We start from the raw sequence: 13,270 nt of genomic DNA on the forward strand, positions 1-13,270 counted from the left end.
GTTTTCCTGCCTGCGCGTGGACTTGTATTGTAGTGATTTGTTCCACACTTCAAATTCTATAAGAGTGTTGGAGAGGCCTTGAGAGTGATCTGTGATGGACTTGCAGGCTTGTAGGAAAATATATAGGTTTTAGCTCAGTGTTTGGCAGCAGCACAGTGTACTTGAATCAAGTGTGAATGATGTCAGCGGCGCTTTACCAATAACCAACATGAGCAGCAGGCCATCTGTTTACCAGAGAAATAGTGGAGTGACAAACATTGTGTCAGTGCAGTTTGTGCTTGTTCCTTGTGTGACCTGAAGCTATCTGGTGTAGTTCATATAATGTAGTGCTTCTATCTATAATTACAGAGAGTTCAGGAGTCTTTCTGTTTATCAGAGTTGCAGAGGTTGAAATCAACCATTAGAGGGTTAATAGGTGTGTGGGACCAGTAAAGATTGGGTACTTAAAATGGTTTTGACCACCTTTATTCTTCAACACGGCTCGAGCTCTCTTAGGCAATCTTTCTTGTTTCCCTTTGTTAAGAATGGTTATTGAGAGCCAGCTTTCCACTTACATCATCCTTGATGAGGCTGCAGTGAACAGTAGAAGGACCAGGTGCATCTCTCAGGCCTTTGCTGGATATTTTTTCGTATTTCTTAAGAGCATGATTTTCAGATGCTGTTCATCTGCTGTTGATTCTTACGCTTGCTATTTCTTATTTTAAGGACACACTGCACACCATGCTGAGAGAGAAGCCAAGAGCTCTTTGGAAATCACCTTGTTGGTGCAAAAATACTGTTTTATGCCTGTCAAACTGTGTTATCTTTGGCATTTTTCATTGACTCAGCTAAAGAAAAAATGGGAGCAAATTGTGTGTTTTTGTGACAGCGTGCTCGGAACAAAGTGCCTAAAGATACAATTTAAAATTGGATCTTTGCTAAGTTGTCTGGTATGTATAGATACAGCACTGTTTGTCATTGGTTTAGGTGGCTTTTGTATGTGTGAATGATTCATTGCTCAGCATTAAGTGGCTTACCAAGCAAACAAACAAAACTGGTCAAAAGTTTTAGAACACTCAAATTCTTCCATTTTTTTATTTAAAATTATGAAGCTAAATGTCTTGTTGCATTCTGAAATGAAAACATAGTACAGATAAGCAACTGGAGTTAAAAAAAGAAAAAGAAAAAAAGAAACCATGGACTTTTGACTCATCAAAGTAGCCACCTTTGCAGATATAACACCTGAACACACCTGTGGCATTCTACCTACAATAGAAATCAAATATTCTTCAGAAAGGTCTTTCCATATCTGTTGCAGAAGTTCCCATAAATGTGTGGCACTTGTAGGTTGCTTTGCTTTCACTCTTCTGTCCAGTTCATCCCAAACCAGCTCGATGGAGACCGTGCTGGCTGCTCTGTTTTTTCAAGCTTACCATCTTGTGCTTTTTGCTAAGGTAGTTCTGGCATAGTGTGGACTTATGTTTAGGGTCATTATCTTGCTGTAGGATGAACCTCTGAAAGCTAGGCACATACCAGAGGGTATTGCATGGTGCTCCAGAATGCTGTGGTAGTCATTTTGGTTCAGGGTGCCTCTCACTCTGTACAAGTCACCGACCATGGATCCAGCAAAACACCCCAGACCATCACACTTCCTCGTCCATGTTTGACAGTTGATGCCACACACTGTGGAACCGTCCTTTCACCTACCCGATGGTGATCCTGCGTAGTGAACCGAAGATTTCAAATTTTGATTCATCAATCAATAATAGCTTCTTCCAGTCTTCAGTAGTCCGATGGTGGTGTTTCATGGTCCAGGCAAGCCTCTTTGTCTTATTCTGATGTCTTAGCAACGGGTTTTTTGCTGCAACTCATCCTGTCAAACAGCTCGAAGTCTTCTCTTTATAGCTGAAACTGAGACTTGCTTACTACGACCATTATTAAGCTGTGCTTGAAGATGTTGTCCTGTGAGCTGCCTATCATGCATTATTTCTTAAGACCACTTTAAAAAAATTACAAAACGTCTGGCTCAAGCTAAACATAAAGGAAGGGTGTGCTTAAAACTTTTGCACAGTACTGTAAGTTAGCTTAGCCTGTGTCAAAAAGAAATCTTAAAATGCAACAATCTGACATACTTAGGCCCAACTAGAGTTTATGTTGTAAATGTAGACATATATTAACTGTTATACTGACAGCTAGCATACTTGTTAGTCTACAATAAAGTGGTGCATTTGCAAGTTTAAGGGACATAATGACACTCTTGGTGGTTAAAGACGACGCCTGGAAATGCTACAAAGTAAACTACAGTCTTTTTCAAATGTTTTATACTTGGGGCCATGGAAAACGATATTTCACATTAATAAACACATTTGAATAATGTTATAAAGCTCGCCAAATAGTTTCCTTTTATCTCACTGTTCATTCTGAGCGGACATCCATGCGTTTACTTGATTTATAACTTTTAGTGTTAATTTCGACTGCAGTTTAGCACTCAAGTTACTTTAAAGTGGTATTTAAGCGCTTTTACAAAGTAAACCCTCTGACACAAACATTTTAACATGGCTTTGCATTACAAGGCCAAATAGAAGTTTTATGTCTGTCTTAGTCAAATAGTAAACACTCAATTGTGTCTGATCTATCCATTGTGTAGTGTTACAATATTCAGTGTAGTTTAACGTTTGCAGCTCTTCCCTGGTTTGTGGAAAATGACAATTGAGCAACCAAAGCACATTTTTCACCTATAACACAATTACAGTGGTAATGCTCAAGGCCTTTTCACAAGTTAGAAAATACAAACAATAAAGAAGAAATATTACGTTGTTTGTTTTTCCATTATTAAACCATTTAAACAGCATTATGCCATTATTAACGATGGCTCTGTGCACTCATGGACCATAAGATTGCGTATCTAATCTTGTCCTTTTACTGCTAAAGCGGCTTTAAAAAGGAGCTTCAGCTTTTGTCGTTTTGCTTGACACGAAGTTATTAGCACCATTTAAGAGATTGTGTTTTCAAATTGAAATGCGACAATAGCGTTTTGCAGTTTAATGAAGCTAATAATAACTAGCTGGTGACTCGCAGCAAAGTCAACAGTCACTGGCTGGAATTGACTGGCATTCACTTTTGTTGATTCAAGAACACTTTATTTTTTCAAAGAAAACCAAGACTTTTAGTCGTAAATGTGCCTTTATGTCATTGTCAACTGCATGTGAGCCAAATGAAAATGGAAAACTCGACTCGATTAGCAATTTAATAAAGTAGTTAGTGCTTAGGTAATGGATGAACATAAAGAAAATACTTTGAACGTTTTTTATTCGTTATTATTCATCTTCTGTGTCTCCTGTTTCTGAAAGCAAGTCGTGTCACAAAGACACTGCTACACCCCACAGGTACCTTGTAAATTATTCACCTATTTCAGACACTGTGCTAGTTCTCTGTGGCAATCTGACCCAGTAAGAAGTTTCACAATACTTACTAAGTCCTTGAAATCTTTCTTTTTCCTCCAAGCACATATTTTTTTATTCTTGCCTGTGGACTCTGTCTGCAAAGTCTGTGTAGCATTACAGGCTGATGAAAAGTCCAAGGTCAGAGTCTGCAGAGTTTCTACACAGAGTAGACTTTACCAAAATAGAAGTATCTCTCTGTCAAGTGACCTGTAGAAACTTAGCCTCATTTTAAGCCTTAACTTATCTGAAACCTAAACCTGTCAGCCTGATGGACATGTAATAATGAGAAAATATGGCTATCAGAGTTTTCTTGAGTGAAGTCACTGCTGTAATAAGACTGGAAAGGTTCGAGTTAATGACAGATTTTTGAGGTGGGAGACCTTGGCATTGATAGATGAGTGCAATTGAGGTACAGTGTAGGCTAATTAGTGGAGGAGATGATGCACTCGACTGATCCTAATGTCATCACAGATGCTTAGTGTAGCCCGTCAGTCATAAATACCGACCTTGACATTTTCTTGCAGGATAACTCGCCGTCCTGAGCTCCACAGCTTTTTCTTCTCTGCCCTCCTCTTATATTGTAAATGACTGTTTTTTTACTTTGTGTATGGTCTGTTGTATAATTTGGGGTACATTTCATGTTCACATATTGTATTGAAGAGATTTTATTAAGTATTAACTTCAAGCAAGGAGAAATCTTATAGTTGAGGCACATTTTTTCTTGGGTTTCAGCAGGGCAAATAACAAAAGTCTGCACTTTGCACTTGTTTTGCTGCACTAACAATGTCTTAAAGTACATTTAAAAAGAACAAAGTAACACAATATAATACTTAAAAGTAAATAGTGGGAAAAGACAGTGAGTCTCCTTGGCTACAAGAGGGCTTCTTGTTGTTATCATTATTATTAGTATTATTACTATATTGCAGAAGAGGTGCATTTACATTGTAATGAGATAAAAGCATGGGATATACATGATACTTTTGGGAGAGATTAATGTTTCAGATTTAAATGCTTTGATATTGTTTTGATACACTGAATGAATAATGACTAACTAGGCTTCACTACCTAATTAAAGCAGCATTTGCCTTTTAGTATCATCTATATTATCCTCAGCAGTACTTGTATCAACAAAGCAATGATTTCAAGAAGTATGTTTGTGTAGGTTCTCAGACATCCAGGTCATGGAGCGTTTCACCTCTCATCCCAGCGGCTTCTTCAGTGCTAAAAGCAAATGATGGGGAGTCCCAGGTATTTAAACCCTGGTGGCGAGTTGTTGACCTAGTATTAATCATATGATTTCATGAAGTATCGTTCACTTTGATACAATGCATTTGTGTGAGAGGCTGCTACATTTCTGTAATTTCATCCAATACAAGTCATGTAGGAAAATTCCAAAGTGCTCCTTTAAGCCATGACTGTATTAAACAGTTTGTGTAGGGAGATGGTGAATCTGAGAGAAGGGGTTCACGTTTGCAGAAACAGAAGACAAAATATTTTTATTCTCATGAGTCCTGTCCTGTTACATGTGGTGTTTGTGTTGTGACCTTTTGAATGTTTAAACTGCAATGAAAATGGATTTTAAATAACTTTAAATTGACTGAAATGTGGATTTTTAGCTCAAAAAGAGACGTCACCAATCATATCGGCATGCAGAAAATCAGTCAGCCACGCTCAAACGTATAAATGAATAATAATGAATAAATAATGAAAACCTGAAAACCGCTGGTGAATAGACTCAAGAACTTTTAAACACATTTTTTCAGGTATGTAGTTTCTCATGTATTTCTGCTGTGAGACAGCTTTTCTCTTCTTTTACTGACAAAATAATTATTTTAACTATCATAATAATTTTTTATTTTCATTTAAACATGATTTGTGGTTATGGATTTTAGATACTGTTGGGGCATGCTGTGGAACAACTTGATGATTTAGCAGAAAAGACTTTTTCATTTCTTTTTCTTATGAAATGTACCCTTAATTATTGAGTCACTTGTCTGTTTGAGGCGCCCATTGTGTGCCATTAAAATTGCCCATTACTGTCACTTTTTAAAAAACGTTCAGTTACACATCACACAGCAGGGCTGTAATGTACTGCCATTGCTGATTCATCGAGGTGGATACTTTCCCCTTAATTCTCCTTTATGCCTCTCCTCCTCCTTGTGTGTGCCTTCTATCTCTCTCCCACTCTCTCTCTCTTCTTCTTCTCCTCCTCCTCTTCACGGGCCAATCAGGCCACACCTCCATGGCAACCGTCATTGAGGGTAAAACATCCACAGATGGTGCTGAGTAGAGCGAGCAGTAGGCGCACTACGAGTGTGTGTGGGAGTGTGTGTTTGTTTGTGTCTGAGAGAGACAGAGAAGGAGAGACCCACTGGATAACCACTGTGTTGTGACTCCAACAGTAGTAACACAGAAGAAGAGCAGCAGAGTGTATGCTCAGAGTGTACGCTCAGAGGAGTTGGAGGAAAAGTCCAGAGAGGAGGGAGTGAGTGTTGGAAAGAAGTCCCTTCACCTCTCTCCAGAGAGCAGGAGGTAAAGCGTCGGTAAGCAAATATTAACGATCTGACAAAAGAGCACACTCCATCCCCGTGTCCGTGCTGATCAGACAGCCTTTACCCTGGAGCCGCGCAACAGACGAGCTGGGACACATACACACTTGCGAGTGGAGTCCCCGGTCACTTCTCTCCACTCACTCATGATCATCACTCCTGCCACACACCAACACAAAGGCCACGCTGACACAGCCAGGAGAGTGGGGCAGAGAAAAGGACACTTGCCCCGTTGCAAGACTTTGTCAAAGTGAAAGTCCTTCCTGGATTTTAACCCTGAAACTAGAGTCTTCCTTTTGTGCTGACCTTTACAAGCATCCCCCCTTTACCCCACTGCAAAGATGAGCTGCAGGAAAAGATGCAAGCGTGAGATCTTCAAGTTCGCACAGTACCTGTTCAGACTCATCACAGGCACGCTCAACACCGGTAAGACTCTGACAGGCGTCTTTGCTGCAGTTCTCCTAAACCTCCGCCGATTTTTGTATTTACATCTAAGCAGTTTTGTTCTACTTCTCCTCAATGTTTTCATAATTTTTTTTTTTTTTAACAAAGTCCAAATTGGACACATCCACCTTGCGTAACATCAGGACCATGCAGTATTTACATTGTGTATACATTTACAGCAGCAAAGCCCACTTGAGGATTTCCAGACTGGGGTTTGGATTTATCGCCTGCTCTCCATCATAATTTGTTTGACTGTGCGCGCATGTTAAAATGTACACAGAAGGACAGAATATAACCGGAGGCAAAGGTGAAGTCATTATAGTGGAAAGAAATGTAATCAAACATCTCACGCAATACAGGAACAGCAGGTTTTTTTATGTATTCAAGGATTTGACTCGCTGGTTCTGACAGCTCAGCGTTGCAGTCCTGTTTTCTGCATCTTAACAATTTTAAGCAGCGTTGCATACAACATATTGTATGTAATGTGGTGTCAGTCAATTAAAAATAATGTGTAGCAGTATGTTTGTTCCAAATCCTTACGAGTCCTTTCTTGAAAATGAAGTTGTTGCATTCAGTGTGCACAAACACCACCAATCATCAATAGTTCTGGACTTGTATCGTGCTGCAAAGCCTAATATAGTTCGGCTTCTTTTTGGATCCGTGCATACAGACCAAGAGCTTTTTTAATAAGCAGGATAGTAAATCAATGGCTTTAACAAGATTAAATCATGGATTATGGTGGATTACCAGCAGATTACTCCATGAAGGGTTCAATAAAGGATAAAGGTTACCAGCAGCAGAATATACTGATCGTTGCACATATTGCACATTATGCATCAAACGAGCTCTGAATTATTCACAGCTATCATTCGAGAGTTGATTATTCTTGGACTTTACAGTGGCATGTGCGGTTTGTGCACAGATGATGTGACAACACTAGTAGCATACATTGACACCCTTGCCTTGTGTGTCTCCTGTCTGGTTTTTGCATTCACTGAGCTCCTGTCGAGTAGGTTGTTGATTATCACACCGCAAGGTGCTAAGCCCCGGAGAGGTGCTTCTTGAACATGCTAATGAATTACAACATGATTCTGAACATTTAAGACTATTTTTACTTCTTGCAGCCACTTCAGTTCTTACAGTGTGTGTTTAGTCAAAGAACTGAGCTGAGCGAAATGAAGCTGCTAAGATGTGGCCTACTTTCTGCGGTGTCCATGACCTTTGAGACAGCAGGAACAAGTCGGGAGGAAGGGAGGCAGCTACAGAAGAGTCACCTTGTCGATGGGGTGAACTATAAAAGGAGTAGATGGTTTCAGTTTTCCAATCATAGCAATGAGTACGGGCTTGTGGTTGATGCAAAGGTTGAAGAAATCCATCTACAGTATATGCCCAGAGGAGTATGCTGTTGGTTTCCATGGCCACCAGCATGTTGCTGAGGTCAGACTGCAATTCCCATTTGGTAATAAACACGATTAGTGTATATTCTGGAGTAATTTACCTTCATGTCCCCAAAGCTTTGGCTGGTAAAATGCAGCATTGCTTTGTTTGTTCATGTGTAAAACTGTGTTCTTAATTGTTAGTGTTAGTACTTGTTAATTATTACTCATGTAGACTGCATGGCTGGACGTTATTTCCCTTTGGACCCGGGTAATTACTGTAAATGTGCTGAGCCAGAGGAGGATACTTTGCTCAGTCAAATCTCAATATTATAGTTAAATATTAAAATACGCTTTAAATTACACCTGTATGTAATATATGTGTTATCACACATATATTGATTCAGTTTTGAAGTCCTCATTCGAAGCCACCACATTTTCCCTATTTCAAATCCTTAAGAGAGTTCTGGTTGTTTATCTCCTCCCACCTGTACAGATAATGTCTGCATGTCAGCACCTGGAGCTTAATTCCTCGAAAAAAGATATTACATGTATGAGGTTACAAAACCCAATACCAGTAATTTATTAGCCAGTTTCCAGTTGGTTGGGTCCATTTCTCTATGAACACATTGTATTAACTCATCTTCCACAGACTGCACTGCAGATTAATATAAATGGAGCTTGACCAGAGCGAGGCTGGCTCGGCCATATTTGGATGACCAGGGGAAGAGAATGATAGATGGAGTCAGTTAACAGGCCAAGGGGTCTTAATTGAGATGTTCATTGTCCTAGAAGAGACTCACAGTCATCGCTTCATTTGGTCATTTTGTTGCCAAGGACATCATGGATACATAGAGTAGGTGGAGGGTAATGCGCATGATGTAAGAGGACAGGGCTTTTCAGATGTTTGATGTCTGCAGTGAGCATCTGCTGTCCGCAAAAGCCTTTTTGTTAGTGTAGGTCTCTGAAAAAGATGTATTATCATTAATGTGAAGTTCCACTCCAAAGAGAGTTCCTTTGATATCTGCAGTGAGCGCAGGGCATAGTTTATTAAAGAAAAACAGAGCATACAGTATAAAACATGCTGTACATATAAACTGTTTAAGAGGCCCACCATTCGTATTCGTGCCACCACCACTGCAGGCGTTGAATTTTCCAACTGTAGAGGGGAAACAAATCACAGATGCACAGCTTTTCTGAGGTTATAAATCCAAACAGCAGTGTCGGCACATGCTCAATAGTGTGAGAGGCAGAAACTTGTTGGCTGCTCACACCAGGGGAAATCTTCATCTCCTTCAACATTTCCATTTCAGCCACTGTGACAGATGAGCAGGGAGAGCTGCAAGTCCACCATCAGTATGCGTCACAGGTTTATTTATACTGATTACCTTTATGTAGCACATTTTCAATGTCTATTCGTTTTAGAGTCAATACCCGTGGTTGTGCACTGGGACATTTTAAAGCATATATTTTCCCGCTTGTATTTAGCTGGATTGCATTGCAGAACACAGTAAATCTGCCATTTGCTTCGGAGCAGATACTTTTTTGGAATCTTTCACCGCATCGTCACGGTTCGCTTCTTCCCTCAGTGTCTGGCTGTCAGGCGTCCCAGCATCTGTGATGCATCATCCTTTTCTTCTCATCAGGACAAGCTCACGTGCTCGTAACCGAGTCCAAGCATATCGTTTGACATCACAGCACATGCCCTTCCAACCTCTCCTCTCAACCTTTTGTGCGATAAAACTTGCTTTCTCTTCACTGCTACTGCGTTGATGAGCCATTAAGCAGCTTGCATCATTTTAATTAGGTTAATTCGGCTTGTCAGCGTGCTATTTTATTGGCTGCGTTCCTTACAATGGAACAGTTGAAGTGTTTATAAACTTTCTGATGATTTTACAGTTTGGATGTTGTGACCTGCTGTGAATACCAAACATGGGTACAAAGATTTTAGAGATCATCTTTTGCTGTTTTAAATGACCTGTATACATAAAGAAGGTTTGACTTGACTATGTTTTATAGTTGTGATATAAAATAATTCATTTTTTGCTTGTGCCTGTGACAAGACTCTTCACTTCTTTCCTCTTATTTTTGTGAGATAATACATATCTATATTCCCCTAATAAACTATAATTGAAATGTGAAATTTTGCGTTTGATTATCACTACTTTCCTCGGCTGTCAGAGCACAGAAAAGAGGGGCAGGCTTATGATGCTCACTCTGCCCCGTCGGTTGTGGAAGCAGTGCTTAATTGGACAAGCCTCTTCATGATTTGAAAGAGCAGCGCACGGCGGGGTTTCAACAAAATCTTCTAATGCTGTCAAATTAAGACTTAATTTGTTCTCACATTATTTTATTTGTGTAAAACCTCGTCAGGGGCATCAGGTTCAAAGATGGCACCTGAGACACCTTTTGGTTAAGTAGTGTGCAAAGTCATCAGCTGCACGTGGTTTCGTTCCCACTGTTGATGCAGGAGCTTATTACACTAACCTCTATGTTTGCCCAGACTGCACTGATGATTTATGGTTCATTGTGGGAGTATTTATGGGCGGAATATAAGAACATTTTTATCCTCGCGCAGACATAAACGTTTGGCGTGAATCAGAGAGTTATTTAAATGAGCCTCACGACTGCAGTGTAACCAGTCACGCACAGAGGCGCCCACATGCTTGCCCCTGAAAACATGCACTGTTTAGTTTGGAGACGTTGCCTCTGCTTCTCAGATTATCATGTCTGGCTCCTCTCCAAAGTAGTAGTCCCAACCAAACACCTTAAATGGTTCTTGCAGTATCTGTGTGGAACATCAGGGCTTGAAACGTGTCCTTTGAGACAATCTTGTGGGGAACTTGTGTCGCCTTTTTGGGAAATCAACTTAGAAATGAGCTTTCTCGTCTGCTGTGTGGAATAATTTGTAGAACTTTTAAGGAAAAAATGCTAAAATCAAAAACCCCTCTGTAGCCTTTTTACCTGTATAGTAACTACAAGTTAAAAAAGTGTTAATTGGTGACAAAGGCATCAAAATAAAAGATTTGTTCTGTTTGTGTTGGGAAAGTGTTCTGCTTCAGAGAAAACTCAGTCGATGCGGCCTTTGCGAGATGTTTAGTTACTTATCTAATCTATGGCCATACGACAATGCTGTCGACATTAATCTACCTGTCAGTATGCAGTTGTGAGCATGTGTGTGGGGGCATGCCCAGTGACGCGAAGGCCCTTCTTTGTTTCCCTCTCTTTGGTTTCCTGACGGATAGTGGCAGGTCATGTTCCACCTGTCCCATGAGGACAGCACGTTCAAAGCGCATAATCCCTGACCAAACACTGAATATTTGATACCCACAGGCAGGTTGGTTTGGCATCACATCTGTGCAACAGTGCCTGCTCTGGAGACGCCAGACTGTTTTACTTCTTGTACATGAAGACATTCACTATAAGAGGGCGTTTAGAGATAATTTCTGATAGAGAAACCCAAATATTTCTGGAAGTTTTAAGCCTGCATGTTTCACAAATTACTAGAATTGTTACAAAACTACCAAAAAATATACAAATGTGAAATATCAAATATAAAAAAAAAGGATTTTTGTCTCTCGTAGAAGGTTGATGCAGCTTTTTTAAACCTTTTTTCAAAACCTCACTCGCTAAAGGCCTTTTCTGAGCGAGGAAAAGTCCAGACAAAGCACTTTTTTAGTGCCCAGCATTAAAGCCGTGCATGTATCTGTTGAACATTTCTTTGGGGCTTGGACAGGCGGAACAATAACAGATGGAAAACCATGTTATATAATGTCTCTTTCACACCCACTGCATTATCGTAGCATCTGCTTGATTCACCTGACAAGCATCTGGTTTGAATCACGAACATAGATGTCATGCAAGATGAGATCATGAACTTCCGTTTTACTCACACAAAATATAATCCTCAAACGATCTGTGTTGAAAGTTCGGTTCTGATGATTCTTTTGAACTGTCCATCTAGTGTGCAAAATTCTTTCAGTGCACCTTCTGCTCCTGGATTTTACAAATATGCAGATGGAAATCAATGGTTGCGAGATGTTTAACACAGCGAACAACAGATTTGGACAATTGTAGAATCCAATCGAATCATCTCTGCCAAGCTTCTTACATAACTGGAAGAAGAGAAGACGCATCAGGTTCATCCAGTAACAGGTTTCTGTCAAACTTGAAGCGTAACCTTTCACCATGACCCCTTTCTTAAGGTTCACTCCCTTTTGGCGAGGGCAGACGGAAGATGTTTAACGGTGATACATCTATCCGTATCAGCTTCCTGGCAGGTACGTCCTGCTGTCTCTCCGTTACTCAGTCCCTGCCTACTTCTGGTTTCTGGTTTCTGTTGCTGTGTTGCTGTCCAGCACCAGAGCAGCACAGATTCTTTGGCTCATTAGAGCAGTACAAACAGTGCTTGGCTTGAGAACTTACAGTTGGTGTCCTACAGTAGCTAAGCACCAGCTCAGTCCACCCAGATCCTCCTCTGCCTGACTGAAAATGAGTGAGTGTCTGTCAGAGCCCGTTAAAGTGCTGCTCGACAATCTGGCCTAGTGTTATGTAAAGCAGAAGAGGGAGAGCGTCTTCGCTGTCGTGGAAGTATTCTTATAGTGAAAGTATTCTTTGACCTTGCTATTGTCGAGGCTATGGCTGGAAAATAAGTAGCACATGGATTATTAACATTTCAAAACTATCCCGAAGTCCCCGGTGGATCGTTTTGGCCCCATAAAAGCCAGTAAAACACATTTGAAAGCTGGTGCAGTCATTTAAACAGCGTTGTTGGTGTGTTAGCAGAGAATACCTCTGTCCTTCACCAGTCCTGGAACTGCTGATTAATTACTAGAGCTAATTAGGCAATGATGAGCTTGTCACTATAATATCGCCATCGCAACTGAAAGAGTGATTAAACCTTGATGTGTACAGGGGATCTAGTCAAAATTGAAATTAATGTATTTAGTTTTTGACCTTTTTCTATTCCCCATCCAAATCTGGTTTGGATTGGGAATCCAATTGAGGTTTTGCTCAAATGAAATACAGGGCTGTTAAGGCAACCTGACACAGTAGTTGTGGTTCTGGTGCTCCTATCGAGCGTCACCGCCTCAACACCGCTACACCCTCCGGATCGCCCGGATGGCATTCTTCTTCATTTGTCTCCATTTGCATTCGACATTGGCCCGTGTTTCTCCTGTGCCGCTGTCCTTTTGAAGTCACCCTTCCTATAGCCAGAGTAATCAGGTTTTCCATTTGCGCTAATGTTTGTAAACGAGAGTCCTTCTGAGTAGAAGGAATGGCCGGGCTATTTTTAGTAGTGCGTGCATGCTTCGGTTACAAATTCCTGCATGAGTGCGTGTTCAAAGATTTGAGCTTTCATTCACCTCCGTGACTTGGAGATCATGAGAAACTGAATCTTTGGTGGGTCGTTTTCATGTTTAAGCTTCTTACTGTAAAGACGGCATGTAAGTAGAGCAACGCCAAATAGCACTGAAGA

At 40.5% G+C, this 13,270-nt stretch overlaps 1 protein-coding gene across 3 annotated transcripts in view; it reads left to right on the top strand.

The window, feature by feature from the left end:
* kcnip4a (potassium voltage-gated channel interacting protein 4a) overlaps positions 1 to 13,270 on the top strand; it is a 155,900-nt gene that overhangs the window by 43,020 nt on the left and 99,610 nt on the right. Inside the window, exon 1 of one of the 3 annotated variants that reach the window (XM_082526548.1) lies at positions 5,689 to 6,397. The exons of the other annotated variants lie outside the window; for them this stretch is intronic. Coding sequence (XP_082382674.1) covers positions 6,313 to 6,397 — 85 coding nt within the window. The 5' untranslated portion in view covers positions 5,689 to 6,312. Of the gene's footprint in view, positions 1 to 5,688; positions 6,398 to 13,270 lie in introns of those variants that run through there. 3 annotated transcript variants of the gene reach the window in all.

The sequence above is a fragment of the Aulonocara stuartgranti genome (genome assembly GCF_965226115.1).
Source record: "Aulonocara stuartgranti genome assembly, chromosome: 3".
NCBI classification, from domain to species: domain Eukaryota; kingdom Metazoa; phylum Chordata; class Actinopteri; order Cichliformes; family Cichlidae; genus Aulonocara; species Aulonocara stuartgranti.